This window comes from Pogoniulus pusillus, chromosome 36 (genome assembly GCF_015220805.1).
Source record: "Pogoniulus pusillus isolate bPogPus1 chromosome 36, bPogPus1.pri, whole genome shotgun sequence".
Classification (NCBI taxonomy): Eukaryota; Metazoa; Chordata; class Aves; order Piciformes; family Lybiidae; genus Pogoniulus; species Pogoniulus pusillus.
Genome location: NC_087299.1, coordinates 1,132,412 through 1,159,260, shown reverse-complemented (window position 1 = coordinate 1,159,260; position 26,849 = coordinate 1,132,412). Strand labels below are relative to the sequence as shown.

The following is a 26,849-nucleotide window of genomic DNA, read 5'->3' as shown; positions in this document are numbered from 1 at the left end:
CTGGTGCCTGCACCCAGCTCAGCTCCTGGCCCTTCCTGCCTCCTCTCCTGCATTGTTCCCCGCACACCCTCCTGCCCTGCCTGGCTCCTCCGCTCTCCTGCGGGAGCTGAGGCTTGGCAGTGTGCTGGGTGGAGGTCCCTGCAGGAGGTGGCACAAGGGACTCCTTCTTCCAGAGGCTGGCGCTGGAGCTCATGGGACAGAGGCTGCTGAGCTCGCAGCCATGAGGGCCCAGGGCTCCCTGGGGTCAGCAGCTCTGACTGGAGCTCTTTGGCCTTCTCACTCCTTCCCTCAGGACTGCTGCTGCTCCCTCACGCTGCTCTCGTGGCTCTTCCACTGCTGGAGCAGAGGAGTCCCTCGCTGCCTGCAGCTCCAGGACTCCTCCAAAGCTCTGCAGGAAGAGAGGACACAGATGTGAAGGGCACTGCAGGGAGGTGCAACACCCAGGCAGGTCCTGGGCAGCAGGCGACAGCCAAGCAGGGCGGATGGGCAGAGAGGACCTTCTCTGTGTCCCTCCCACAGCCCTCCCCAGGACCTCCCTTATCAAAGTGAGAGGCCAGCTGAGGAAACCGGTAGTGAAGAGACCTCAGCTGGCCTTAGCTTCTGGCCAGACAATGCGAGGACCGAGAGGCTGTTTGCTTGTCCATCGGTCATTAGATAATGATTGATCATTAGCTAATCACCGGGTAATGGCTGGCAGTGAGGGGGCTGCTCCTGCCCTCCTTCCCCACCCTCCTTGCTGCTCCCTGTCGGGTCACAGAGGCTGAGCAGTGCCTGGAAATGAACCCGTCCCAAAATGGTTACATTTCCAGACTCCTGGAGGTGGAAAAGAGCAGATTTGAGGCAGGGTGGCAGCAGGAAGGACTCGGGACTGGTATCACTTCTCGTTTGCAGCAGCCCAGCAAAAGAGATCCCCAGAGCTCAGGCCTGGCTCTGGCAGACAAAGGCTTTTATTTGGTGCAGGAGAGCTTGGAGGAGATCAGCTCCAACAAACGCTGGATGGCTTCTCCGGAGTGGTGCAGGGGCAGCTGCTTCACCAGGTCCCAGGCTTGCATCCCCACCTCCTGTGCCTGAAACCAGACAGAAACGGCACAGAGCTGGCAGGAGCTCTGCTCTTCTGCAGAGGTGGTTAAAGCCCCGCGGCAGCGGCACAGGGGCAGCTCCTGGCTCCAGCTCCAGAGGGTGACCTGGACAAGCTGCTTTGCAAAGCTGCCAGCAGATGCCATGGTGAGGCCCCAGCGGTGCAGAGTGGGGGATTACTGCCCCTGTCCCCACCACGCTGCAGAGCATCACCACCTGCCTCCTGCAGCAGCTCCTCTGGATGCTCCCAAAGCTGCTGCAGGAGAACGCAGCCTCAGTGGCTCTGGACTGAAGCCCCTGGGTAGCTCTCCCAGGGCCTGGATGTTCTCACAATCAGAAAGCTTTGCCTTTGCTCTGATTTGCTTCCTTGTGTCTCCCAAGCACTCACTGACACCACAAAGGACCAGCAGTGGTCTCTGTTTTCACTCTCCCAAACATGGGCAGAAGGAATTTGGGCTTTGGAGAGCTCAGCCCAACACAGAGGCCTTTTTGCAGGTGGTCTCTGCTCTGCACCTCCTCCTGGAGTCAGTCAGGGACAGGTTTGAGTGGGAAGTGACCTTTAAAGATCCACCCAGAGACCATTCAGTCCAGTGCCCTGCAGCCAGCAGGGACATCTGCACCTAGAGCAGGTTGCTTAGAGCCCCAAACAACCTCACCTGGAATGGTTCCAGGATGGGCATCTCCCACCTCTCTGGGCAGTCTTGGTGAGGGTCTCACCAACAGGGCCCTCTGAAGCCATCAGTCACAGCTGGAACTTTTAGCCACAAACCAGAGAGGTGCAAATTCCAACTGAATTCCAGGGTCTAGCCGAGTGAACCCACAGCAGCCAGATGGGAAGTGCAGGAGTCCAGCTCAGTGCAAGGCCCACATCCTGCTGCCTGCCTGGATGGCTAAAGGCAGCTGCACTGCTGGGATATTCCAGGTAAGGATGAACCCAGAAAATGTGGCTCATGGCAGAGACCAGACCAGATCCAATGGGATTTCTGAGCCTTGCCAGTGGAGATGGCTCCAGGCAGAGCAGCTTTGCAGGCATCCAGTGCTGCAAGACTGTGATGGGCGCAGGAGAGGTGCCCGGTGAAGGGAGGCAGCTGGTTCCTGGCATGGGGCAAAGCTCCTGACCCTGCCAGCAGAGACAACTCACCTTTGGAAAGTCCTGTGCCAGGTAGTGGAGCATGGCAAGAGCATGCAGAGTCCTGGCAGTCTCCTCGGGCTTCTGCATGGGGTCCTGCCCGCGGATGCCCAACACTGCTGTCAGCAGCCAGACCCCTTCTGCTTGCTGGGCTGCAGCTGCACGGAGAGCAGAAGGTGTTGGGAGGGTGGGTGTAAGAGAACGTCTTCAGCTGGCCCTTTATCTCCTCCAGACATCAGAGCCTTTCCACTACCACCTTCCCGTGGTGTCCCAGCTCCATGCAAATTCCACACCCATCACCAGGTATCTTTTCACCCCAGCAGTCACTCTGGTGATTGGCTCTTGGTGAGGACATGGAGTCACAGCAATGGGAGACAAGAGCACCTTTGTCCTCCTCTCACAACCTGAGATGGTTTCCTGTAGCCCTGTCTTGGTGTGGTTCCTACTGCAGCAGTTGTTGCTGGAGGCAGCACCAGGGGATGAGACTTCCCCACTCGTTTCTCTTCCCTGGCAATGCTCTTTACCCACTCAAGAAGCCAAGCAGCAAGGCCTGGCCAGCCTGCAGTGGAGCTCAGGACAGTGCCACCCATGGGCACCTTTACAGCCCAGGGAGAGGGTCCCCAGCTCCACTCCTCAGTGTTGTCCAGATGAGCACATCCAGTGATCAGCCCATGCTGTTCCACTGTGCCCTCCTGCTCTGGAGACAGAGCTGCACAGCCTCCTAAGCAGGATGGAATCCTTCTGATCCTCACTCTAAGGAGGACACTGAGGAGCAGGACCATGTCCAGAGAAAGGCAACAAAGCTGGAGAACAGGTCTGGTGAAGAGCAGCTGAGGGACCTGGGGTTGCTGAGCCTGAAGAAAAGAAGGCTGAGGGCAGACCTGGCTCTCTACAACTCCCTGAGAGGAGGCTGGAGCCAGGTGGGGGTTGGGATCTTTTCCCAAGGAACATGGGACAGGACAAGAGGAAATGGCCTCAAGTTGCAACAGGAGAGGTTTAGGTTGGAGATTAGAAGAAACTTCTTCACAGAAAGGGTTCTCAAAGCCTGGCATGGGCTGCCCAGGGAGGGGTTTGAATCCCCATCCCTGGAGGTGTTTCAGAGCTGCAGAGATGTGGTGCTGAGGGCCGTGGGTTGGAGGCAGCCTTGGCAGAGCTCGAGAATGGTTGGGCTGGATGCTCTGAGAGGGCTTTGCCAACCAAACCAACTCTGTGATGCTGTGGTCCACATCCAGTTTGCTCCAAGGATATCCCAGGCAAACCTCAGCACACAGCCATGCCCCAGAGGCTGGATGGATCCCTTACACCCCAACTTCCACGCAGCTCTGCACAGCCCTTGGCACTTACTCAGAGGGGCTCCCTCGGCCTCGCTGAGCGCAGACATTTCCGGTTGTGACCTGGCATTTCTCGGCTGTGCCTGCAGTGACCTCACCAGAAAGCCATGCCAGAGGCTGCTTACCTACCAGGAAGCAAATGAATTATTTCTCCTGCATGAATGCAGGGCATTGAGCAACAGGTTGTTCTGTAAACAATGGCTGCTGCAATGCCCAGCCCCGCCACGCCAGCTGCAGTGCCAGCTGTGCCAGGAGCAGGCTGCACCTGACCTCTCTTCTGCCACTTCTCCGCCTGGCTGTTGGTAGGCAGCAAACCTGAACAAATCCAATGAGATTATCAAGCAAAGGCAGACTGAGTGGAAGTCTGGGAGGGGAATGGAGGCAGCTTGTACAGCTGCCAGAGCTGCCCAAGTCACAGAATCCCACAGGGGTTTGGGTGGGAAGAGACCTGTAAAGCTCATCCAGTCCAACCCCAGCAGGGGCAGCTGCACCTGGGGCAGATTGCTCAGAGCCCCAAACAGCCTCACCTGCAATGGTGCCAGCTGTGGGGCAGCTCCCACCTCTGGGCAACCTGGGCCAGGCTCTCACCACCCTCAGGGGCAAACATTTCTCCCCTTTCTCCACTCTCAGTCTCCATCTTTTAGTTCCAAACCACCACCCCTTGGCCTGGCACAACAGGTCCTGCCTAAAAGTCTGTCTCCAGATTTCTGACTGTCCCCTTGAAGCTCTGCAAGGCCACCAGAAGGTCTCCCTGAAGCCTTCTCTTCTCCAGGCTGAACAAGCCCAACTCTACCAGCCTGGCCACACAGCAGAGGGCTTCCAGCCTTTTCACAGTATCACAGCATCACAGTATCACCAAGGTTAGAAGAGACCTCACAGATCATCAAGTCCAACCCTTTACCACAGAGCTCAAGGCCAGACCATGGCACCAAGTGCCACGTCCAGTCCTGCCTTGAATAGCTCCAGGGACGGCGACTCCACCACCTCTCCGGGCAGCCCATTCCAGTGTCCAATGACTCTCAGTGAAGAACTTTCTCCTCACCTCCAGCCTAAATCTCCCCTGGCACAGCCTGAGGCTGTGTCCTCTTGTTCTGGTGCTGGCCACCTGAGAGAAGAGAGCAACCTCCTCCTGGCTACAACCACCCCTCAGGTAGTTGTAGACAGTTTGTGCCCTTGAGAGGTACAGTTTCTCAGGGGCAGAGTGGTCAGGGACTGGGATGAGCTGCCCAGGGAGCAGGTGGAGTCACCCACCCTGGATGTGCTTCAGGGTGGTTCAGATGTGGTGCTTGGGTCTATGGTTTAAGGTGAATCCTGTAGAGCAGGGATCTAGGTTGGCCTTGGTGATCCTGAGGGTTTTTTCCCAACCTGGATGATTCTTGCAGTCCTTAGAGCCATCAGGTAGCCACCACTGCCTCTGCCTGCTGCTCCCTTCTGGCCACACTTCATCAGGAGGACTCTCTATGGATTGCCAGGCTCAGTGTTTTGAGCGGCTTGTTTGTGTCCTCCTGTTGCTCAGCAGCTCCTCCCTGGCCATGGAAACCCCTTGGCCACACTCTGCACAAGCTCTGGTGAGAGACTGGCACAGGTTGAGGTGCTTCTGTGCTCCACAACCTCCCTGGAAGTGCTCAGGACCAGGTTGGATGAGCCCCTGAGTGACCTGTTCTAGTGGGAAGTGTCCCTGCCTATGGCAGGGGGTTGGAACTGGCTGATCCTTGAGCTCCCTTCCAACCCAACCCATTCTATGATTCTCTCTGTTGGTCTCTACAGTTCCCTGAAGGGAGGCTGGTGCAGACCAGGGCTTGGTATCTTCTCTCAAGAAACAAGAGATAGGACAAGAGGAGCCCAAGGGAGCTTTAGGTTGGACATGAGGAACTACTTCTGCACTGAGAGTGGCCAGGGACTGGCACAGGCTGCCCAGGGAGGTGCTGCAGTGCCCACCCCTGGGGGTGATCAAGGAATGTGTGGCCGTGGCACTTGGGGACATAGTTTAGTGGCCATGGTGGGGTTGGGTTGCTGGTTGGACTGGATGCTCTTGGAGGGTTTTTCCCACCCAAACCATTCTGTGATTCTATGGATGTTTGCTCCTTGAGCTTTCCCACATCCCTCATTTTCCCAGTGGGAAGAGCTTCATTAAAGAAAAGTCAACTGGAGATGGGGACCAGGGAGCTGGAGGCTTGGTGGCTTCTGTGGTAGAGAGGGACAGAGCTGAGAACAGCCAGGATCTGGCAGTGAGGGCTCAGTGAGCTTTGCAACAAGCTTCTAACAGCTTTGCCATGGGCTTACAGCAAGTTTATGATGACCTTGCAACAGCCTTGCAACAGGTTTGCACAAGGAGGTTGCAGTGGACTTGAACTAGGCTTGAAAGGGGCTTGCAATGGGTTTGCAAATGGTTTGCAATGTGTTTGCAAATGGTTTGCAATGGGTTTGCAAATGGTTTGCAGTGGGCTTCCAAGATTTGCAGTGAGTAGAAAGGGGCTCACAGTGAGCTGGCATTTGACTTGTAAGAGGCTTGAGTCTGCAATGGGCTTGCAATAGCTTTGCAAAGACTTTGCAATGGGAAGGGCTGTGGCTACCTCCTCCCTGGAGGCGTTCGAGGTCTCCAGCAACCTGGGCTAGTGGAAGATGTCCTTGGCCATGGCAGTGGCTTGGAACTGGATGATCTTTAAGGTCCCTTTCAAACAGTTTTATTTGTCTATGAATCACAGAATGGTTTGGGTGGGAAGGGACCTTAAAGTTCATCTTGTTCCAACCCTCCTGCCACAGGCAGGGGCACCTCCCACTAGAACAACATCAAGAACCATTTTTCACACCAATACAGATTTGATCTCTCCTGATCTTAACTCAGAGCAACGCTGAAGCATGAGAAGGGCTTCTGAGATGGATCCTACAGGCAGTGCTGGCAGCTGATATGTCACCAGCACACGAAAGGCAGCCAGGGACATGAGAAATAGCAGAAAGAGCACAGAGAAAGCCTGAGAAGTAGCTGGAGGATGACCTTGGGCCTTACCAACCTTGGCATAGAGAGAGTCTGCTACCTCCAGTTTGTTCTGCTGAAGGTAAACATTGGCCATGTGGAAGTACCCTCCAGAGGCCTCAACACATCTTGGTCCAAACAGGGAACTTGTGAGGTAGACCTGAAATGAGAAGTTGAAAAGAACAACAAAACAAGAGGGAGGAGGTTCATGCTCCCAGCAAACCTGGGGAGACTTCCCCTTAGGGGCTCAGGAGAAGGATTCCTCCCTGCCCCGTGTGAGCAAGGCACTGCTTACACCTGACTGCCCCTGGCACTGTGCCACTACACGAGCTGAAGTCGGGGGTAATGCCAAGGAGCACAAAGCCCCAAGCCTCTGCTCGCTGGGACAGAAGCACCTGATCCCAGCTGGAGCAGGGGGCAGGCTTCCCACCTCTTCTCCTGCAGGAATCATGAGGCCTCAACCCGCTGCTGCTTCCCAGCTCTGCAGCCCTGCCTGCGGTGCCCATTTCTCCCCCACCAAAGCCCCAGCCGGGCCGGGGGAGTGGGAGGGCAGCGAAGCATTCCAGCTATTCCCAGCGGGCGTGTGACTCTCAGCAGGTCTGACAGGCAGCCAAGGCTCAGGCAGCTCTGGGCTGCTCTGACGTGCGCCAGGGACCTGCTAATTAGCAGAAAAGCATTACCTGATGTCCTGCCAGGTGCCTAAAGAACCAGGGGGGGAGCTCCCTAAAGGCAGACCCCCACATCTGGATGAAAGCCTCTCCAAATGGGCTGGAGAGCCTCCACGTTGTTTAGGAGGAGATGAAAATCCAGGGGGAAACCTCCTCAGATTTGGCAGGAAGCCCTCAAAGGTTTTAGGAGACCCTTCATATTTTTTAGGAGACCCTCCACATGTTTTAGGACACCCTCCCATTTTCTAGCAGAACCTCCAAATTTGGCAGAAAGCAACAAATACAATGCAGAAAAGACCTCAAATTGGGTGGAAAAAACTCCAATTTTGGGGGGAGGGAAGTCAAAATTTGGAGGAAAATTGCCTGGAATTTGGTAGGAAACCTCCAGATTTTTAGAAGACCCTTCCAGATTTGGTGGAAAGCAACAAATAGGTGGTGGAAAAGACTCCAGATAGGGTGGAAGACCTTCCAAATTTCTTTTGGGAAACTCAAAATTTGGTGGAAAACTTCCAAAATTTTAGGAGAACTTCCAAATCTGTTAGGAGAAGCTCCAAATTTGCTGGCAAGCAACAAATGTGAGGCAGAAAAGACCCCACATTGGGTGGGAAAACCTCCAATTTTCTTTTTTAAACACAAAATTTGGTGGGAAACCTCCAATTTTTTAGGAGAATATCAAAATTTGGTGGAAAGCAACAAATATGTGGTGGGAAAGACCCTGAACTTGGTGGAAAAACCTCCACATTTTTGGGGAGCAACTCAAAATTTGGTGGAAAATTGCCTGGAATTTGGCAGAAACCCTCCAAAGTTTTAGGAGAACCTCCACATTTTTAGAACATCAAAATGTAGAATCACAGAATCAGGCAGGGCTGGAAGGGAGCACAAGGAGCAGGCAGTGCCAACCCCTGCCATGCCCAGGGACACCCTACCCTAGAGCAGGCTGCCCACAGCCTCAGCCAGCCTGGCCTCAAACACCTCCAGCCATGGGGCCTCAACCCCCTCCCTGGGCAACCCATTCCAGCCTCTCACCACTCTCCTGCTCAACAACTTCCTCCTCACCTCCAGCCTCACTCTCCCCACCTCCAGCTCTGCTCCATTCCCCCCCAGTCCTGTCACTCCCTCACAGCCTCAAAAGTCCCTCCCCAGCTTTTTTGTAGCCCCCTTCAGATCCTGGCAGGCCACAAGAAGGTCCCCTGGGAGCCTCCTCTGCTCCAGCCTGCACAGCCCCAACTCTTTCAGGCTGTGCTCACAGCAGAGCTGCTGCAGCCTCTCAGCATCCTCCTGGCCCTGCTCTGGACACTCTCCAGCATCTCCACAGCCCTCTTGTCCCAGGGGCTCCAGAACTGGATGCAGGACTCCAGGTGGGGTCTCAGCAGAGCAGAGCAGAGCACAGCAGAGGGGCAGAATCCCCTCCCTGGCCCTGCTGGCCACACTGCTGCTGCTGCAGCCCAGGCTCTGCTTGGCTCTCTGGGCTGCAAGTGCACACTGCTGGCTCCTGCTGAGCTTCTCCTCCAGCAGCACCTCCAAGTCCCTCTGCTCAGGGCTGCTCTCCAGCCTGGCACTGCCCAGCCTAGATTGGTGCTTGGAATTGCCCCGACCCAGCTGCAGGACCTTGCCCTTGCTCTTGTTGAACCTCCTGAGCTTGGCTTGTGCCCACCTCTGCAGCCTGCCCAGCTCCCTCTGCATGGATCCTGCCCTCCAGCCTGGCTGTTGCACCACACAGCTTGGTGTGGGCAGCAAACCTGCTGAGGCTGCACTCAGTGCCTCTGCCCATGGCACCCACAGAGATGTTGAACAAGACTGGTGCCAGGACTGATCCCTGAGGGACTCTGCTTGTCACTGGCCTGCACTTGGCCATGGACCCATTGAGCCACTCTTTGAGTGCAGCCATCAAGCCAGTTCTGCATCCATCCAGTGGCCTACCCATCAAACCCATGTGGGAGACCAGGATGTGGTGTGGGACAGTGCCAAAGGCCTTGCTCAGGGCCAGGTCAATGCCATCAGTTGGCATTGACAACAAATATGTGGTGGAAAAGACTCCAAATTTGGTGGAAAGCCTCCAAGGGAACCACAAAATTTGGTAGAAAGCTCCCAAATGATGGGGGAAACCCCACCAAAGCTGGTGGAAAAGACCCCCCTTTTTTTAGGAGAACCTCAATAGTTGGTGGGAAACCTCCTCAAATTTGGTAGAAAACCTCAAAATATTATTAGGAGAAGCTCTAAATTTTTAAGAGAACCTCAAAATGTAGTAGAAAACACCCAAAATGTGGAGGAATCCCCCAAATTTTGGTGGAAAACCTCCAGGTTTTGATCAAAACCTCAACATTTGGTGGAAAAGATCACAAATGTGATGGGGAAGTCTCCAAATGCTTTAGGAGGACCAAAAATTGGGAGGAAAACATCAAAAAATGTGGTGGGAAAGACCCAAAATCTGGTGGGAAAGCTTTGAATTTTTAAAGAGAAACTCCAGACTTGGAGGAAAACACCAAAGTGTGCTGGGGAAGACTCCAGGTCTAGGAGAAACTCAAAGTTTGGAGGCAAAGCACCTGGGATTTGGTGGGCAACCTCCACACTTTTAGGGGAACCTCAAAATTTGGTGAACCTCCCCCCACAAAAAAAATTCTGGTGGGAAAAGACCCCAAATTTGGTGGTAAAAACCTACAAATGCTTTAGAAGGACCTCAAAAAATGTGGTGCCCTCCTCCCCCAGTTTGATGGGAAACTTCCAAGTTCACAGGCTCAGAGGAGGTCAGGGGTTGGAAGGGACACAAAGAGCTCATCCAGTCCAACCCCTGCCAGAGCAGGACCATCCAGTCTAGCTCAGGGCTCACAGGAACACATCCAGACAGGCCTGGAAAGGCTCCAGGGAAGGAGACTCCACAACCTCCCTGGGCAGCCTGTGCCAGGGCTCTGGGACCCTTCCAGCAAGTTTTGTAGAAGAAGCTATAACTGTGGATGAAAACCTTTGAACTGCTGGGGGAATCCCGGGAAATTTGGTGGAATCCCTCCCAGATTCTTCCCAGGGGCACCACACATGCCCCAAAGCAGAGCAAGCAATGGCAGGGTGGTTTGTATGCCAGTATCTAAAGAGGGCTGCAAGCAGGCTGGGAGGGACTTCTGACAAGGGCTGGGAGTGACAGGGTGGGGGGAGTGGATTGAAGCTGGAAGAAATGAGATTAAGAGTGGAGGAAGAAATTCTTTCCAGTGAGGCTGGGGAGAGACTGGCACAGGTTGCCCAGGGAGGTTGTGGCTGCCTCTTCCCTGGAGGTGCTCAAGGCCAGGTTAGATGAGGCCATGAGCAAGCTGGGCTGGTGGAGGTGTCCCTGTCCATGGCAGAGGGTTGGAACTGGATGAACTTTAAGGTCCCTTCCCAGCCAACCCATTCTGTGTTCTGTTTGGACTTGCTGACCTTTAAAGGTCCCTTCCAAGCCAAGGCAGTCAGTGCTATTAGAATAGCAAGGCTCTGGCTGCCGAGCTGCCTGCCATCATTCACACCCACACAAAGCTGCTCTCGGGTTACACAGAGGGGTGACCATCACCCTGCACCTGGTAAATTTAGTCCGTGCCAGACATAAATAGGCTGTGGTGGAGCTCATGCCTGTGGGGGATCGAGTGACAGGCACAGCATCCTCGGGGACACGGCTAGAGGGGGCTGCCTCCGGCTGGACACACCTCTCTGGAGGCTGAAATCATCAAATCGGGGAGAAGCACAGGACCATGGAATGGGCTGGCTGGGAAGGGACCTTAAAGATCATTCAGTTCCACCCCCTGCATGGGCAGGGGCACCTCCCACCAGCACAACTTGCTCAGGGCCTCATCCAACCTGGCCTTCAACACATGAAGTGAGGAGGCAGCCACAGCCTCCTTGGGTAACCTGTGCCAGTCTCTCCCCACCCTCACTGCAAAGAATTTCTTCCTCATTTCCAGTCTCAGTCTCCCCTCTCCCAGCTCAAAGCCATTGTCCTCATCCTGGCACTTTAAGTCCTTCTCAGAATCATAGAATCACAGAACCAAGCAGGTTGGCAGAGAGCTCCAAGCTCAGCCAGCCCAGCCTAGCACCCAGCCCTGCCCAACCAACCAGACCATGGCACTCAGTGCCCCAGCCAGCCTTGGCTGCAACACCTCCAGCCACACAGACTCCACCACCTCCCTGGGCAGCCCATTCCAGTGCCAATCACTCTCTCTGACAACAACTTCCTAACAACATCCACCCTCAACCTGCCCTGCCACAGCTTCAGCCTGGGGCCCCTTCTTCTGGCCCTGGTTGCCTGGGAGAAGAGCCCAACCCCACCTGGCTACAGCCTCCCTTCAGGCAGCTGCAGACAGCAATGAGCTCTGCCCTGAGCCTCCTCTGCTCCAAGCCAGAAGTCTCTCAGAAGGTGCTGCTGACACTGAAGCAGTTAAATGGCACTCGAGGCACTGTCTGGCAGAGAAGCACAAGGCAAAGCAGCCAGCAGAGAGTAACTCAGCTGGGGAATAAAAGGCAACCACACCAGGCTGGGGCAGGAGTCTGCTCAGCTCTGCACAACAAAGCTGAGCCACAAACTTCTGAGCAGATGCAGCAAAGGCACAGAGAAGGAAAGGTGAGAAGGGGCTGCAGAGACAGGACAAGGGACAATGGTTTGACACTGGAGCAGGGCAGGTTTAGGTTGGACATGAGGAGGAAGTTCTGCTGCAGGAGAGCTGCAGAAGGACTCGACAAAGGCTTGGAGTGACAGGACGAGGAGTGACAGCCTCAAACTGGAAGAGGCTGGCCAGAGATTCAACAGGAGGAAGAAGCTCTTTCCCATGAGGGTGCTGAGACATTGGAACAGGCTGCCCAGAGATGCTGTGGAAGCTCCAAGCCTGGTGGTGCTCAAGGCCAGGCTGGATGAGGCCTCAGACATCCTGGTCCAGTGGGAGGTGTCCCTGCCCATGGCATGGGGGTTGGACCTGGCTGATCCTTGAGGTCCCTCCCGATGCAATTGGAGGATTGTCTGATTGCCTGTGGTGTGTCCCCTAGAATCAGGATGGCAGGTCTGGGGTTCTGCTGTCGAGCTGGGAGTGTCTGATAGAGAAGGAAATAAGATGGAAGTGTTTCTGGGCGTGAGTTGCTCACCTCATGGCTCAGGTGGTACAGAGCCTGCTCAAAGCTTCCTTGGGCAGCACAGAGAAGCCCCAGATGGCGACAGAGCAGAGCCTGGAGGGCAGCACTGCAGCCTGGGGTGCTGAGGACAATCCAGTGGGCTTGGCTTAGATACTTGGCTGCCTGCTGGAGGTCACCACCGTCTGAAAGGACACAGCAACAAGCAGGAGAAGGATTCATTCTGCAGGAGTTTACTGAACTCTGGCTGCTTCCCCCTGCAGCAGTGTGAGATGCAGGCCTGGGCTGTGCACCCCCAGCTCTGGAGCCCCCAGCACGATCAGGACATGTTGATGTTGGAGAGGGTTGGGAGTAAGGTCACAAAGATGATCAGGGGGCTGAGGCACCTCTCCTGTGGGGACAGCAAAGTGCCCTGGTGGCCAAGAGGGCCAGTGGGGTCCTGGGGGGCATTCAGCAGAGGGTGTCCAGCAGATGCAGGGAGGTTCTCCTCCCCCTCTACTCTGCCCTGCTGAGACCTCATCTTGAGTAGTGCCTTCAGTTTGGGGCTCCCCAGGTGAAGAGGGACAGGGATCTGCTGGAGAGGGTCCAGCAGAGGCTACGAGGATGAGGAGGGGACTGGAGCAGTGCCTGGTGAGGAGAGGCTGAGGGCCCTGGGGCTGCTCAGTCTGGGCAAGAGAAGACTGAGAGGGGATTGAATCAATGTCTGTAACTCTCTGAGGGCTGGGGGTCAGCAGGGGGGGCCAGGCTCTGCTCACTGCTCCCTGGGACAGGACAAGCAGCAATGGATGGAAGCTGCAGCACAGGAGGTTGCAGCTCAGCACAAGGGGGAACTTCTTGCCTGGAAGGGTCCCAGAGCCCTGGCACAGGCTGCCCAGAGAGGTTGAGGAGTCTCCTTCTCTGGGGCCTTTCCAGGCCTGTCTGGATGTGTTCCTGTGTGCCCTGAGCTAGATTGGATGGTCCTGCTCTGGCAGGGGTTGGACTGGATGAGCTCTTTGTGTCCCTTCCAACCCCTGATATCTGTGAGCCTGTGACATAGAGTTGTGGTTGTTGAGCCTGGAGAAGAGAAAGCCCCAGGGAGACCTTAGAGCAGCCTGCCAGTACCTGAAGTGGGCTACATGAGAGCTGGGAAGAGACTGTTTAGAAAGGGCTGTGGTGACAGGACAAGAGGCAATGGCTTTAAACTAGAGCAGGGCACATTCAGATTGGACATTAGGAATAAATTCTTTACTGTGTGGGTGGTGAGACACTGGAACTGCCCAGAGGCACTGTGGCTGCCTCAGCCCTCAAAGTCTTGAAGGCCAGGCCCATGGCAGGGGGCTGGAACTGGATGATCTTTAAGGTCCCTTCCAACCCAAACCATTCCAGGGTTCTGTGACTTCCCTCCTGAGGTCACCTCTGCTCAGGACCCAGTTCCCAGCTGACACTCTCTGACAGAGTGTTCCCAGCAGGTCAGCTCCAGGCAGCCACCCAGCACTTGTCAGGATTACTCATGGCATTTTTTTTCCCCTTCCCTCACTCCCCACTCACGCCGAGCCTGGAGACAGCACAGTGCTGGCAGCAGAGCCCTCCTGTGCCCAGACAGCACAGTGCTGGCTGCAGAGCCCTCCTGTGCCCGGTGCTGGTGATGACTTACAGCCTGCTGTGGCCTGAGGCTCTGTGCACTGGCAGGGTTTGCACAGCCAGGGAGGTTTGCAGCACTTTGGGGATGAACAGAGATGTTCCTCAGATGCAGCAGCCTCTGGAGCCTTTGCTGGCTCCCTGCTACAAGAGCAACCAACCACCCTCTGTACCTGAAGAGGCTCCAGGAGAGCTGGGGAGGGACTTGTGACAAGGACTGGGAGTGCCAGGATGAGGATAATGGCTTTGAGCTGGGAGAGGGGAGACTGAGAGTGGAGGTGAGGAAGAAATTGTTGAGAGTGAGAGTGTGGAGAGACTGGCACAGGCTGCCCAGGGACCCTAAGGATGCTCCCTGCCTGGAGGTGTTGAAGGCCAGGCTGGATGAGGCCTGGAGCAAGCTGGGTTGGTGGGAGGTGTCCCTGCCCATGGCAGGGGGTTGGAGATGGATGAGCTTTGAGGTCCCTTCCAGCCCAAACCATTCCATGGTTCTATGAATCCACGAATGAATTTAGCACTGTTGAGAGTCCCAGGAAGCCATACAGGAAGAGAGTTTCAAAGTGGGAATTGGTAGAGAGAGAGAAAACATTTCCTTTGCTGTCTCTGCTCTTTCATCACCCCTGAGTGCTTCTGAGGGGGGGGGGGTGTGACTTCTCCAACCACTCTGGCATGCCCTTGAGGCCGGGCAGGGTAGAGAGGAGGCACTGGTCCTTTCCTGATACATGGCAAAAGGAAACCAGAAACCTGAGTGCTGGGAGGCCCTGCCCCTGCCAGCAATCCTCCTAGACAATGCTTACCCCTGCAGAGCTCGGCCAAGGTGATGTAAGCAGGCACCAGCTGCACGGAGCCGGAGCCGTACACTTGGGTGCTGAAGCGCAGGGCACACAGAGCTGCAGGCTCAGCCTCCTTGGGCTTGCCCTCCAGCACCAGCTGCTGGGCTCTGCTGCTTGCCAGGCCCAGGATCAGCTTCTGCCAGGAGACAGGAATGGGACAGAGTCAGCCAAGAGTGAGGAGAAAGAAAACCATGTTTTGGTTGGAAGAGAGCTTTGAGGTCATCCAGTCCAACCCTGAGCCCAGCACTGCCAGGGCACCACTGAACCATGGCCCTCAGCACCACATCTCCTTGGCTCTGAAACTCCTCCAGGGATGGGGACTCCACTGTTGCCCTGGGCAGCCTGTGCCAGGCCTTGACAGCCCTCAAGGGGAAGAAATTGTTCCTCATGTCCAACCTAAATCTCCCCTGGGGCAACTTAAGGCCATTTCTTCTCATCCCATCGCTTGTTAGTAGGAAGAGACCAACCCCCACCCAGCTCCAACCTCCTTTCAGGGAGAAGTAGAGAGCCAAAAGGTCTCCCTCAGCCTCCCCCATTTCAGGCTGAACAATCACAGTTCCTTCAGACTTCTGCTCCAGACCCTTCACCAGTTTTGTTGCCCTTCTCTGGAGCCATTCCAGCCTCTCAATGCCCTCCTTGGAGTGAGGATCAGAAAGATTCCATCTTGCTTAGGCAGGTGTGCAGGAGGACGCAGTAGAGCAGCATGGGCTGATCACTGGATGTGCTCACCTGGAGCAGCATGGCTGATCACTGGATGTGCTCACCTGGAGCAGCATGAGCTGGTCACTAGATGTGCTCACCTGGAGCAGCATGGGCTGGTCCCTGGATGTGCTCACCTGGAGCAGCATGGCTGATCACTGGATGTGCTCACCTGGAGCAGCATGAGCTGGTCACTAGATGTGCTCACCTGGAGCAGCATGGGCTGGTCACTGGATGTGCTCACCTGGAGCAGCATGGGCTGGTCCCTGGATGTGCTCACCTGGAGCAGCATGGGCTGGTCACTGGATGTGCTCACCTGGAGCAGCATGGGCTGGTCCCTGGATGTGCTCAACTGGAGCAGCATGAGCTGGTCACTGGATGTGCTCAACTGGAGCAGCATGGGCTGGTCACTGGATGTGCTCAACTGGAGCAGCATGAGCTGGTCACTGAATGTGCTCAACTGGAGCAGCATGAGCTGGTCACTGGATGTGCTCACCTGGAGCAGCATGAGCTGGTCACTGAATGTGCTCACCTGGAGCAGCATGGCTGATCACTGGATGTGCTCACCTGGAGCAGCATGAGCTGGTCACTAGATGTGCTCACCTGGAGCAGCATGGGCTGGTCACTGGATGTGCTCACCTGGAGCAGCATGGGCTGGTCCCTGGATGTGCTCACCTGGAGCAGCATGGCTGATCACTGGATGTGCTCACCTGGAGCAGCATGGGCTGGTCCCTGGATGTGCTCAACTGGAGCAGCATGAGCTGGTCACTGAATGTGCTCACCTGGAGCAGCATGAGCTGGTCACTGAATGTGCTCACCTGGAGCAGCATGAGCTGGTCACTGGATGTGCTCACCTGGAGCAGCATGGGCTGGTCACTGGATGTGCTCACCTGGAGCAGCATGAGCTGGTCCCTGGATGTGCTCACCTGGAGCAGCATGGGCTGGTCACTGGATGTGCTCACCTGGAGCTGCATGGGCTGGTCACTGGATGTGCTCACCTGGACAACACCCTGAGGAGGGTGCTAGAGAATCTCTCAAATTCCAGCCCATCAATGCCCTCCTTGGAGTGAGGAGCCCAAAACTGCACCCAGGATTTGAGGTGTGGCCTCACCAGAGCCCAGTTCAAGGGACAATCCCTGCTCTGGTCCTGCTGGCCACACTCTTGCTGTGCCAGGCCAGGATGCTGGTGGCATTCTTGGCCACCTGGGCACGTTTGGTCAGGCCACACCTTGAGTGATGTCTCCACTTCTGGGCTCCTCAGTTTAAGGGAGATGTTGAAGTGCTGGAAGGTGCCCAGAGAAGGGCAGCAAGGCTGGGGAAGGGCCTGGAGCACAGCCCTGTGAGGAGAGGCTGAGGGAGCTGGGGGTGTGCAGCCTGCAGCAGAGGAGGCTCAGGGCAGAGCTCATTGCTGTCTACAACTACCTGAAGGAAGGCTGTAGCCAGGTGGGGTTGGGCTCTGCTGCCAGGCAAGCAGCAACAGAACAAGGGGACACAGCCTCAAGCTGTGCCAGGGCAGGTTCAGGCTGGATGTTAAGAGGAAGCTCTTGGCAGAGAGAGTGATTGGCATTGGGATGGGCTGCTCAGGGAGGTGGTGGAGTCTGTGTGCCTGGAGGTCACAGGATAATATAGTTATAGACACTGATTCAATCCCCTCTCAGTCTTCTCTTCTCCAGACTCAGCAGCCCCAGGGCCCTCAGCCTCTCCTCACCAGGCACTGCTCCAGTCCCCTCATCATCTTCACAGACCTCTGCTGGACCCTCTCCAGCAGATCCCTGTCCATCTTCAACTGGGGAGCCCAAAACTGAAGGCACTACTCAAGATGAAGTCTCACCAAGGCAGAGTAGAGGAGGAGGAGAACCTCCCTGCATCTGCTGGACACCCTCTGCTGAATGCCCCCAGGACCCCACTGGCCCTCTTGGCTCCCAGGCACTTTGCTGTGCCAGGGATGCTCTCCCCCAGCACTCACAGCTCCCTCTCCTTGGGGCTGCTCTCCAGCAGTCACCTCCTGCCTGTGCTGCTGCAGTTTATTCTTCCTCCCCAGGTGCAGGACTCTGCCCTTGGCCTTGTTGAGCCTCATTTAGTTCCTCTGTGCCCAGCTCTGTGCCCAGGGCTCTCTGGATGGCAGCACAGCTTGCAGCTGTCTCAGCCAAGCCTCCCAGTTTGATGTCATCAGCAAACTTGTTGAGCAGACAGAACAGAGGTGTTGAAGCCAAGCCTGGCTGGGGCACTGAGTGCCATGGTCCGGTTGGTTAGCCAGGGCTGGGTGCTAGGTTGGACTGGATGAGCTTGGAGCTCTCTTCAGCCTGCTGGATTCTATGTTCTGCATAATCTCCCTTTACATTCAAGTTTGCAGACCACAAGGGCTGTGCTGCTCTTCGTGCCTGTAACTGAGGAAGGGAGTCCAGGCTGTGCCACCAGAGCCTGGCCTGCACTGCTCCCTCCAGCAGGAGCAGCTTTGGCCATCTTCTCGGGTCATGTGGTGTCTTATGAGCTGAAGAATCCTTTACAAGGGCTAATAAGGCTGTGGAATGGGAGCTGTGAAGCACAGAAAATGATCATCACAAGACCCGGGGAAAGCTCAGACAGGGGCCCGTGGGGGAGCTCTGCCGTGACTCACAGCAGGCAGCGGAGCAGAGGCTTTGCCAGGCTGGTGCCAGCATGGCACAGCTCCAGCTGCAGGAGACGCGGTCTGGAAGTGAGGAGAGCTCACTCACATGGCCCTGCAGCCTCCTCACACCCTCTCCTGGCCAGCTCTGCGCTGGGTATTGCGAGTGTGGAGTCTCCAAAGTGAGTCCAGCTCAGAGCTGCCTCCAGCACAGCTTCTCTCTCCTGCGTGTCCACCGCCCCAGCCGGCTCCGGCGCCCAAGCAGCTTCTGCAGCTTCTGTCTGTGGTCAGGATCTGCTTCCCATACATGCTCCTCGCAGTCCTCACCACAGTTGGTCTTTCCACCCTTTGCAGCACCTGACCTGCTCAGCAGCTCCACAAACGTCCCTGCCTTTGAATGCCTGCTGGCTGCCAAGAGCTGCGGGCAGCTGTGCCCTTGCGGCGTGCCGAGGGCTGCCAGCGGAGCACAGCCAGGACGCTTCTCCAGCTGCTCCTCCTTGCTTCCAGCACTGCCAGCTCCCAACACTTCTCTGCTGGTTACTCACACAAGTGCTGCAGTGGGAAAGCTGCCTGGAAAGAAACCTTGCTGCTGGTGTGCCTGGCACTGCTGCCAGGGTAAGTCAGCGAGGCACTCACTCTTGCTAGGAGGCAGGGGCAGGTCTGTGCAGAAAGCAGCATTTCACCTCCGTATTGCCTCCTGCCTTCCAGCTGTGCAACCAAATCCCAGTGCTTTTGGAGGCCAGGCTTTGGCACTTCGCTCAGCCTAAGTGCTTAGAGAGAGGCAGAGAGAGTCATGGCCTGGGTGATGCAACAGCCCAGGGACAGGGAAGCTCAAGGACAGCTTGTGAGTGTTTCCTGGAGATCCCAGCTGAGCACAGGGGACATCCTGGCTGAGGAGTGACAGCTTAGCTTTCCTGCTTCTGAATGGTGGGGGTTGGAAATGACCTCTGAAGATCATCCAGTCCAACTCCCCTGCTAAAGCAGGGCACCCACAGCAGCTTGCCCAGGATCACAACATCCAGGTGGGTTTGGAAGCTCTTCTGAGAAGACTCCACAACCTCTCTGGGCAGCCTGCTCCAGGCCTCCAGCACCCTCACACCAAGGAATTTTCTCCTCCTGCTCAGGTGCAACCTCCTGGGTTCCACTTTGTGTCCATTGCCCCTTGCCCTGTCCCTGGGCACCTCTGAGAAGAGTCTGGCCCCAGCCTCTTGCTCCCCACAGGTCCTTTAGCTCTTGCTGAGCATTGATCAGATCCCCTCTGGGGCTGCTGATCTCCAGGCTCTCAGCCCCAGGGCTCTCAGCCTTTGCTCCTCACAGAGCTGCTCCAGGCCCCTCAGCAGCTTTGCAGCCTCCCCTGGACTCTCTCCAGCCCAATTCTGTCTTGAGCTGGGGAGCTCAAAACTGGACCCAGGTCTACTCTAGGGCAGAATAGAGGGGGAGGAAAAAGCTCCCTCTGTGACCTGCTGGCCACACTCTTCTTCCTGTACCCCAGGAGACCATTTGCTTCTTGGCCACAGGGACGCATTGCTGGCCCATGACTAACTTGTCCCCTGGCACTCCCAGGTCCTTCCCTGCAGAGCTGTGTCAAAGCAGCCACATGAGAGTGACAGTGCTCTGCCTCAGCACAGAGAGCCAAGAGAACACAGTGGCCAACCCTCTCCTGTCACTGAGCCACCAGCATGTGGAGGGTGAAAATGACACCAAAGCCAAGCCCTGCTGGAGGAGCCTGTGGTGCCCAGGACAGCACCAGCACAGGCTGGGGCAAGGAGCACCAAAAGCTGTTATTGAGCAGGTTGCCTTTTCTGCCCATGCCATGCCTCCTCTGCTGGGGCTGCTGCTGGCTTTGGTGTGTGGGCACCAAGCAGATTGTGACCTGGGGAGGTGCTGGAGCTCAGCAGCCTTCTTTTTTGACTCCTTGTCAACAGGATTATGGCTGCTTCCCACGGCATGGACAGGCTCCAAACGCCTGCAGTGAGGGTGAGCAGTAGGTTGGCTCGCACCGCTCCCAGGAGGAGAAGAAAGGGCAGGAGGCAACAGAGGCCCTGCAGCACTGCATAGTTACATCTGTGCAGTTCCAGGCCTGGGGGGGGGGTCGCTGGCTTTGGCCCCACGCTGGCTTTCCTCTCACCCCTAGCCCCACGCCTCCATATCTGCAGGCTCTGGGGCTGCTCTCACGGCTGCTGCCATCACAGAGGCTTCTCTGAAGATGCCCCCACGCAGTGCCCCCCTAGCTGGGGCTTGGGGGAGGCTGAGGACCCCAACTCTGCTCTGGGTGGGAGCAAGGGGTTGGGAACGCACTTGCAGTTTGGGGCCGCCTTCACTGACTCCCTGCCAGCAGCAGAACCCCGATGTGCCTGGGGAGGAGGTGCGAGGCGAGGGCAGGCAGGGGTGAGCCGGGGCCGGTGCCCGGCGGTGCGCGGCAGGACGCTGCGGCCGGCTGGGGGCTGGATCTCTGCCCGCGCCCGGCGGTTGCGGGGAGCTGCCAGCAGGCAGGCAGGTGAAGCTGTGCCACAAACAGAAACTTGGAGGTGCTGTCTGCAGCAGCCCCCCGGCGATGTTGACAACAGCAGATTTCTATCAGCAAAGCTCTGGAGCCGGCGAGGAATGAAAGTCAGCAGCTCCTGGCTCGCAGCTCCACCACCTTCCCTCGGCCGCAGGGCGCTCTGCCGGGCACCAGCTGCCCCTGCCGGACCGAGCCTCAGCCCTGCGTCTGCTAAACAAACACCTGAAGCACAGCAGAAATGTCTACAGCCTCCTAAACCTACAGGCAGGCTTCGAGAAGAAGGTTCCAGGAGACTCTTCCCTCGACTCCAGAGAGCCCTGGGCAGACAGAGCTGGGCACAGAGGAACCAAATGAGGCTCAACAAGGCCAAGGGCAGAGTCCTGCACTGGGGAGGAAGAATAAACTGCAGCAGCACAGGCAGGAGGTGACTGCTGGAGAGCAGCCCCAAGCAGAGGGACCTGGCAGTGCTGGGGGAGAGCATCCCTGGCACAGCAAAGTGCCCTGGGAGCAAGGAGGGCAAATGGGGTCCTGGGGGGCATTCAGCAGAGGGTGTCCAGCAGATGCAGGGAGGTTCTCCTCCCCCTCTACTCTGCCTTGGTGAGACTTCATCTTGAGTAGTGCCTTCAGTTTTGGGCTCCCCAGTTGAAGATGGACAGGGATGTGCTGGAGAGGGTCCAGCAGAGGCTATGAGGCTGATGAGGGGACTGGAGCAGTGCCTGGTGAGGAGAGGCTGAGGGCCCTGAGGCTGCTGAGTCTGGAGAAGAGAAGACTGAGAGGGGACTGAATCAGTGTCTATAACTGTGGCCTCCAGGCACAGACTCCACCACCTCCCTGGGCAGACTGAGAGGGGATTTAAACAATCATAGAATCAATCAGGTTGGAAGACACCTCCAAGATCATCCAGTCCAACCCAGCATCCAGCCCTATCCAGCCAACCAGACCATGGCACTAAGTGCCTCATCCAGTGTTTATAAACATCTGAGGGCTGGGGGTCAGGAGGGGGGGGGACAGGCTCTGCTCACTGCTCCCTGGGACAGGACAAGCAGCAGTGGATGGAAGCTGCAGCACAGGAGGTTCCAGCTCAGCACAAGGGCAACTTCTTGTCTGGAAGGGTCCCAGAGCCCTGGCACAGGCTGCCCAGGGAGGCTGTGGAGTCTCCTTCTCTGGAGCCTTTCCAGACCTCTCTGGATGTGTTCCTGTGTGCCCTGAGCTAGACTGGATGGTCCTGCTCTGGCAGGGGGTTGGACTGGATGAGCTCTTTGTGTCCCTTCCAACCCCTGACATCCTGTATGATCCTGTGTGAACTCCAAAGGCCTTTTAAAAGCTCTGTGAAGAAGAATGTGATGGAGTCACCACAACAGTTTCAGCCTCTTCACACTGCTCCTTCCAACACTTGTTGGGCAGTTCAGGCCCAGTGCTGTCCACTCTACACCTTGCTGGAGGTCAAGGCAGGCTCCATTTGGGGGGCAGCAGCTGCAGCCTTGCTTTGAAGACAAGCAGGTAACCAGTGAGGTGATTCCCTGTTCTCATTTCCTTCTTAGGAGAGAAGGAAGGCAAAGTGCCTCTGAACTTACTGTTCCCTTCATCTCTTTTATTTCAGTAGGCTGGAGACAAAGTTCAGAGAACAAAAGCAGCAGCAGGGCTGGCACAGATCCTATAAAACTGTTCTGAACAAAACCCCAGAGGCTGCTCCCTGTGACTTCTGCCACGAGTCACCCCAGGTCTCATTTCCAGGCACAGCTCTGGTGTGCCCTCTGTGGAGGTGAGGCTCTCCCTTCTCCTCCCAGCTCCATCTTCCTGCTCTCTTCCCCAGAACTCAGTTGAAACAAGTGATTAGCTTCCAGCTAATCAAGGACTGCTTCCTGATCTGCCACTCCTGTGGCTGTTTGTAACCTGCACATCATCGCTGGTGAGGCTGCACCTTGAGTTCTGGGGTTGGTTTTGGACCCTCACCCCAAGAAGAACATTGAGGGCTGGAGCAGGTCCAGAGAAGGGCAACAAAGCAGGGGAAGGGTCTGGAGAACAGGGCTGGGGAGGAGAAGCTGAGGGAGCTGGGGGTGGTGAGCCTGGAGAGGCTGAGGGGCGACCTCATTGCTCTCTCCAGCTCCCTGAAAGGAGGCTGGAGCCAGGTGGGGGTTGGTCTCTTCTCCCTAGCATCAGGTGATAGAAGGAGATGAAACGTCCTGAAATTATGCCAGGGGAGGTTCAGGTTGGCTGTGAGGAACAATTTCATTGGTGCAGGAAGGGTCAGGGATATGGAACAGGCTGCCCAGGGAGGTAGTGGAGTCCCCATCCCTGGAGGTGTTCCAGAAAAGTGTGGCCATGGCAGTGTGGGCCATGGTGGTGTTGGGCTGGAGGCTGGACTGGATGATCTTGGAGGGCTTCTCCAAGCCAAACAATTCTGCCATTGAGGATTCTAGCAGCAATGCAGCACCAGATGCTCCCAACAACCAGCATGCAACAGGGAGCTGAAGTTTCCTGGAGGAATTTAAGCAGGGAAGGCCATCTGAAAAGCTGCCACCACCACCCCAGGGAAACCAAATGAACTTTTTGCCTTTGCAGGCTTTACAAACAAAAGCTGAACTTAAAGGCAACCTGGAACAAAGAAGCTTTTGCACTTTCCCTGATGCTTCTAGGCCACACTGTTCTAACAGACCTCCTGTGGGCTTTGGCCAAAATTCCTGGCTGTGGGTTTCAGACAGATGGGACTCTCCAAACCAAAGCAGGGTGGCAGTGCCAATTCACACAAGCCTAAGGATTCTGCTGCCTGCAGCCTGTCACAAACTTTCACCAAGCAGACTTTTTGTCTATGGTGGTTCCACCCACGTTAGACTTCCTCACTGTTATACCTCCTGGGTCCAGAGAAGGGCAATGAATGTAGGGTCTGGAGAACAGGGCTGGGGAGGAGCAGCTGGGGGAGCTGGGTGGGGGGGGTAGTCTGAAGAAAAGGAAGCTGAAAGTTCTGCCAGTTCCCTGGCAGAAGGCTGGAGTGAGGTGGGGGTTGGACTCTCCTCCCTAGGAACAAGTGACAGGAGGAGAGGAAACTGCCTCAAGTGCACCAGGGGAGGTTTAGGTTGGATATAAGGAAAAATTCTTTTCTGAAACAGTGGTCAGGGATTGGGAGGGGTCCATGGGAGGTGGTGGAGTCACTGCCCCCGGAGGTGTTCAAAAGAGGTGTGGCTCTGGCACCTGGGGACACGGTTCAGCGGCCATGGTGATGTTGGGTTGAAGGCTGGGCTGGATGACCTTAGAGGCCTTTTCCAACCCAAATAATTCTATGATTTTCTTTCTGAATGCCCTCAAGAAATGCCTCAGTGATGAGCCAGTCACCAGCACCTGGCCCAGAAACCACCTCAGAAACCCTCCAGAGGATTGATGCTGCTCTTCTCAACGCCTGATGCTCAGCAGCTCCCTTTTCTCTCTTCTGCTGCCCTGGGAGGCTGTGATTAGGAGTTCTGAAATGATAGGGGGATGGTTTATTTTATGGGCAAGAGCACTTTCAGCAGCAGATGTATTTGGGTGGGTTGTTTTATTTTATCAACAAGTGTGGAAAAGCAGATCCTGCCACCCCATAAACAGCAAATAAAAAGAGCTGCAAACCACAGGGGCTGGAAAGCAGCCCCACATCTGCACCACCCAGGAGGCCAGAAAGTGGAGATGAAAGACTGCACTTAGTGGGAGAGGGTGTTGCAAGTTGGCCAGGTAAACAAAGGGAGGGGACTTCAGTTCTTTGCCCCCTTGCTTTGAGGAAGGGGAATCCCTCTCATCAGGGAAGGATGAGAGCAGCTGCAAGAAGCAAAACTGAGCTGGATTCCAGACTGATGCTGGATGAACAACCTGGCCAGGTGGGAGACCCACGACTGCCACTGCCTCAGGAAGCTCAGGCCTGTGACAAAGAGAAGGGGCTCACAAATGGGAGAGGAGGTGCTTCCATTCTTCAGTTTTGGGCTCCCCAGTTCAAGAGAGACAGAGATCTGCTAGAGAGAGTGCAATGGAGAGCCACGAGGATGACTGGGCAACTTGAGCATCTCCCCTGTGGAGAGAGACTGAGCGCCTCGGGGCTGGTTAGTCTGGAGAGGAGAAGGCTGAGAGGGGACCTGATCAATGTATCTGAGGGGTGGGTGTCCAGTGGAGGGGGCCAGGCTCTTTTTGGTGGTGCACAGCAATAACACAAGGAGCAGTGGATAGGAACTTGAACACAGAAGATTTCACCTCAGCATGAAGAGAAACTTCTTTAGAGTGAGGGTGGCAGAGCCCTGGAGCAGGCTGCCCAGTGAGGTTGTGGAGTCTCCTCCTCTGGAGACATTCCAAACCCACCTGGGTGCATTCCTCTGTGACCTGTCCTAGGTGATCCTGCTCTGGCAGGGTGGGGCTGGTCTTGGTGATCTCTGCAGGTCCCTTCCAACCTTTACCATTCTGTGATTCTATGATTCTTATCAGAGCCTTTGTTTCAAACAACGCCCTAAAGCTCTGCAGCTAAGTACTGCTCAGCCAGCAAGGTGCCCTCCCAATGCCACTTTACATCAGGGCACAGGAAAGAAAGATCTAACAGAAGTTCACCAGCAGCACTCCTAAGTGTTAATTCCACAGAATCATGGAATCACAGAACTGCACAGACCATTGAGTCCAACCCTTAGCCCAGCACTGCCAGGGCAGTACCAAAGCATGGCCCTCAGCACCACATCTCCAAGGCTGTGAAACCCCTTCAGGGATGGGGACTCCACCACTGCCCTGGGCAGCCTGGGCCAGGCCTGTACAAACCTTTTGGGGAAGAAATTGTTCCTCAGGTCTGACCTAAACCTCTCCTGGGGCAACTTGAGGCAGTTTCCTTTTGTCCTATCACATCTTCAAGAAAAGACTGGATGAGGCACTTAGTGCCATGGTCTGGTTGACTGGATAGGTTGGTGGATAGGTTGGACTGGATGATCTTGGAGGTCTCTTCCAACCTGGTTGATTCTATGTTCCTTAGGAGGAGACCAACCCCCACCTCACCCCATCTTCCTCTTAGGGAGCTACAGAGAGCCAGAAGGTCTCTCCTGAGTCTGCCTTTTCCAGGCTCAACAACTCCAGCTCCCTCAGCTGCTCCTCACCAGCCCCATTCTCCAGACCCCTCACCAGCCTTCTGCCCTTCTTTGGACAAGAAAGCTGGTGAGGGCTCTGCAGCACAAGTCCTGGGTTATTAACAGAGCTGTGTGGGCCACAGCCACAGTGGCTCGTGCTGGGGGGGTGACTGTATTGGCCTTGTACCCACCTGCCTCTTCAGCAGCTGCTCTGTGTGATGCTTTCTCTCTTTGTCAGAAAGAGGAGCAGAGAGGGATGTGCTGGTGGGGACCAGCAGCTGGCATATCAGCTCGTGGATACCAACCCAGTCAGCTTGCTGGTGATCTTCACTACTAACCAAAGAGAGGGAGAAGAGATTTGTCTGCTAGGAAATGATGCAAGGGGAGGTCACTGCCTGCTGCCTTCCTGCCTCCCACCAGCCACCAGCCCTTAGCCCTGCTCACAGGGCACCTGCTGCGGTCCCGAAGGAGCAGGCAGCGCTGCCCTGCTCACTCACTGCCACCCTGCACCTTGAAACCTTTCTTAAACCACTCAGACGTCCTGAGCCTCATCCCTGCCTGCTGAGCTTTGTCCCAGGCATTGTCCCTGCCACTCCAGCCTTTTGCCTATGTCCCTGTGTCCCAGGCTAGCCCCTGCCTCTTGCCCTATCCCTGTGCCCCAGGCTGTGTCCCAGGCTTTTCCCTGTCCCTCAGCCCTTGCCCTGGGCCTGTCCCTTTGTCCTAGGTCTGCCATTGCCTCTTGGACCTCATCCTGCGCATTCTCCGTGGGCGCTGAACCCCATCCTGCCTCCTGAGCCTCCTCCCTGTGTCCTGAGCATTGTCCTGAACTTTCTCCCTGCTTCTTGCTCTGTCCCGGGTGCGATCCCTGCCCCGGGCCTCTGTGTCGCGAACCCTGCCGCGGGGCCAGCGCTGCCTCTTGGTCTGTCCGGGGCCTGCTCCTCTCTCCAGCCCTGTCCCGGGCCCACTGCTCCCTCCCGGGCCTCGCCCCGGGCCCCTCCGGGTCACCCCCACCCCTGCGTCCGATCCCCGCCGCAGCCCTGCCTCGTCTCTGCGCATCCCGCGGCGCCCTCACCAATAGCGGGCGCGGCGGCAGCGGCGGCAGCGGCGCCGCGCCCTGGCCCCGCACAACTCGCAGCGCCCGGCCCCCTCCACGGCCTCCCCGCCCGGGCCGCGTCTCGTTGCCATGGCGACGCCGCCGGCGCCGGAAGCGGGGGCGGGGCAGGCGGCGGTTCCGGCGGAAGCGGCGGCGCGGGCATGGCGGCGGCGGGCGGCGGCGG

The 26,849-nt window shown here is 56.5% G+C and overlaps 1 protein-coding gene across 1 annotated transcript; it reads right to left on the bottom strand.

Annotated features, from left to right (window-relative positions):
- Positions 1-901: 901 nt before the first annotated feature.
- Positions 902-26,757, bottom strand: ZMYND12 (zinc finger MYND-type containing 12). The gene is made up of 8 exons (XM_064171745.1): positions 26,645-26,757; positions 25,764-25,905; positions 14,670-14,841; positions 12,274-12,443; positions 6,549-6,671; positions 3,551-3,662; positions 2,219-2,364; positions 902-1,067 (listed from the first exon to the last, which is right to left on the bottom strand). Exons 1-8 carry the CDS (start codon positions 26,755-26,757, stop codon positions 948-950), a joined length of 1,098 nt encoding a protein of 365 aa, XP_064027815.1. The 3' UTR covers positions 902-947.
- Between the last annotated feature and the right edge of the window lie 92 nt (positions 26,758-26,849).

What these genes read in the sequence shown, in the direction of transcription:
- ZMYND12 (XM_064171745.1), bottom strand. Translation starts at nt 26,757, where the DNA reads ATGGCAACGAGACGCGGCCCGGGCGGGGAGGCCGTGGAGGGGGCCGGG. An exon ending in TGCCGCCGCGCCCGCTATTG is followed by an intron (nt 25,906 to 26,644) that starts GTGAGGGCGCCG and finishes CTCTTTGGTTAG; the next exon opens with TAGTGAAGATCACCAGCAAG. An exon ending in AGCAGCTGCTGAAGAGGCAG is followed by an intron (nt 14,842 to 25,763) that starts GTGGGTACAAGG and finishes GTCTCCTGGCAG; the next exon opens with AAGCTGATCCTGGGCCTGGC.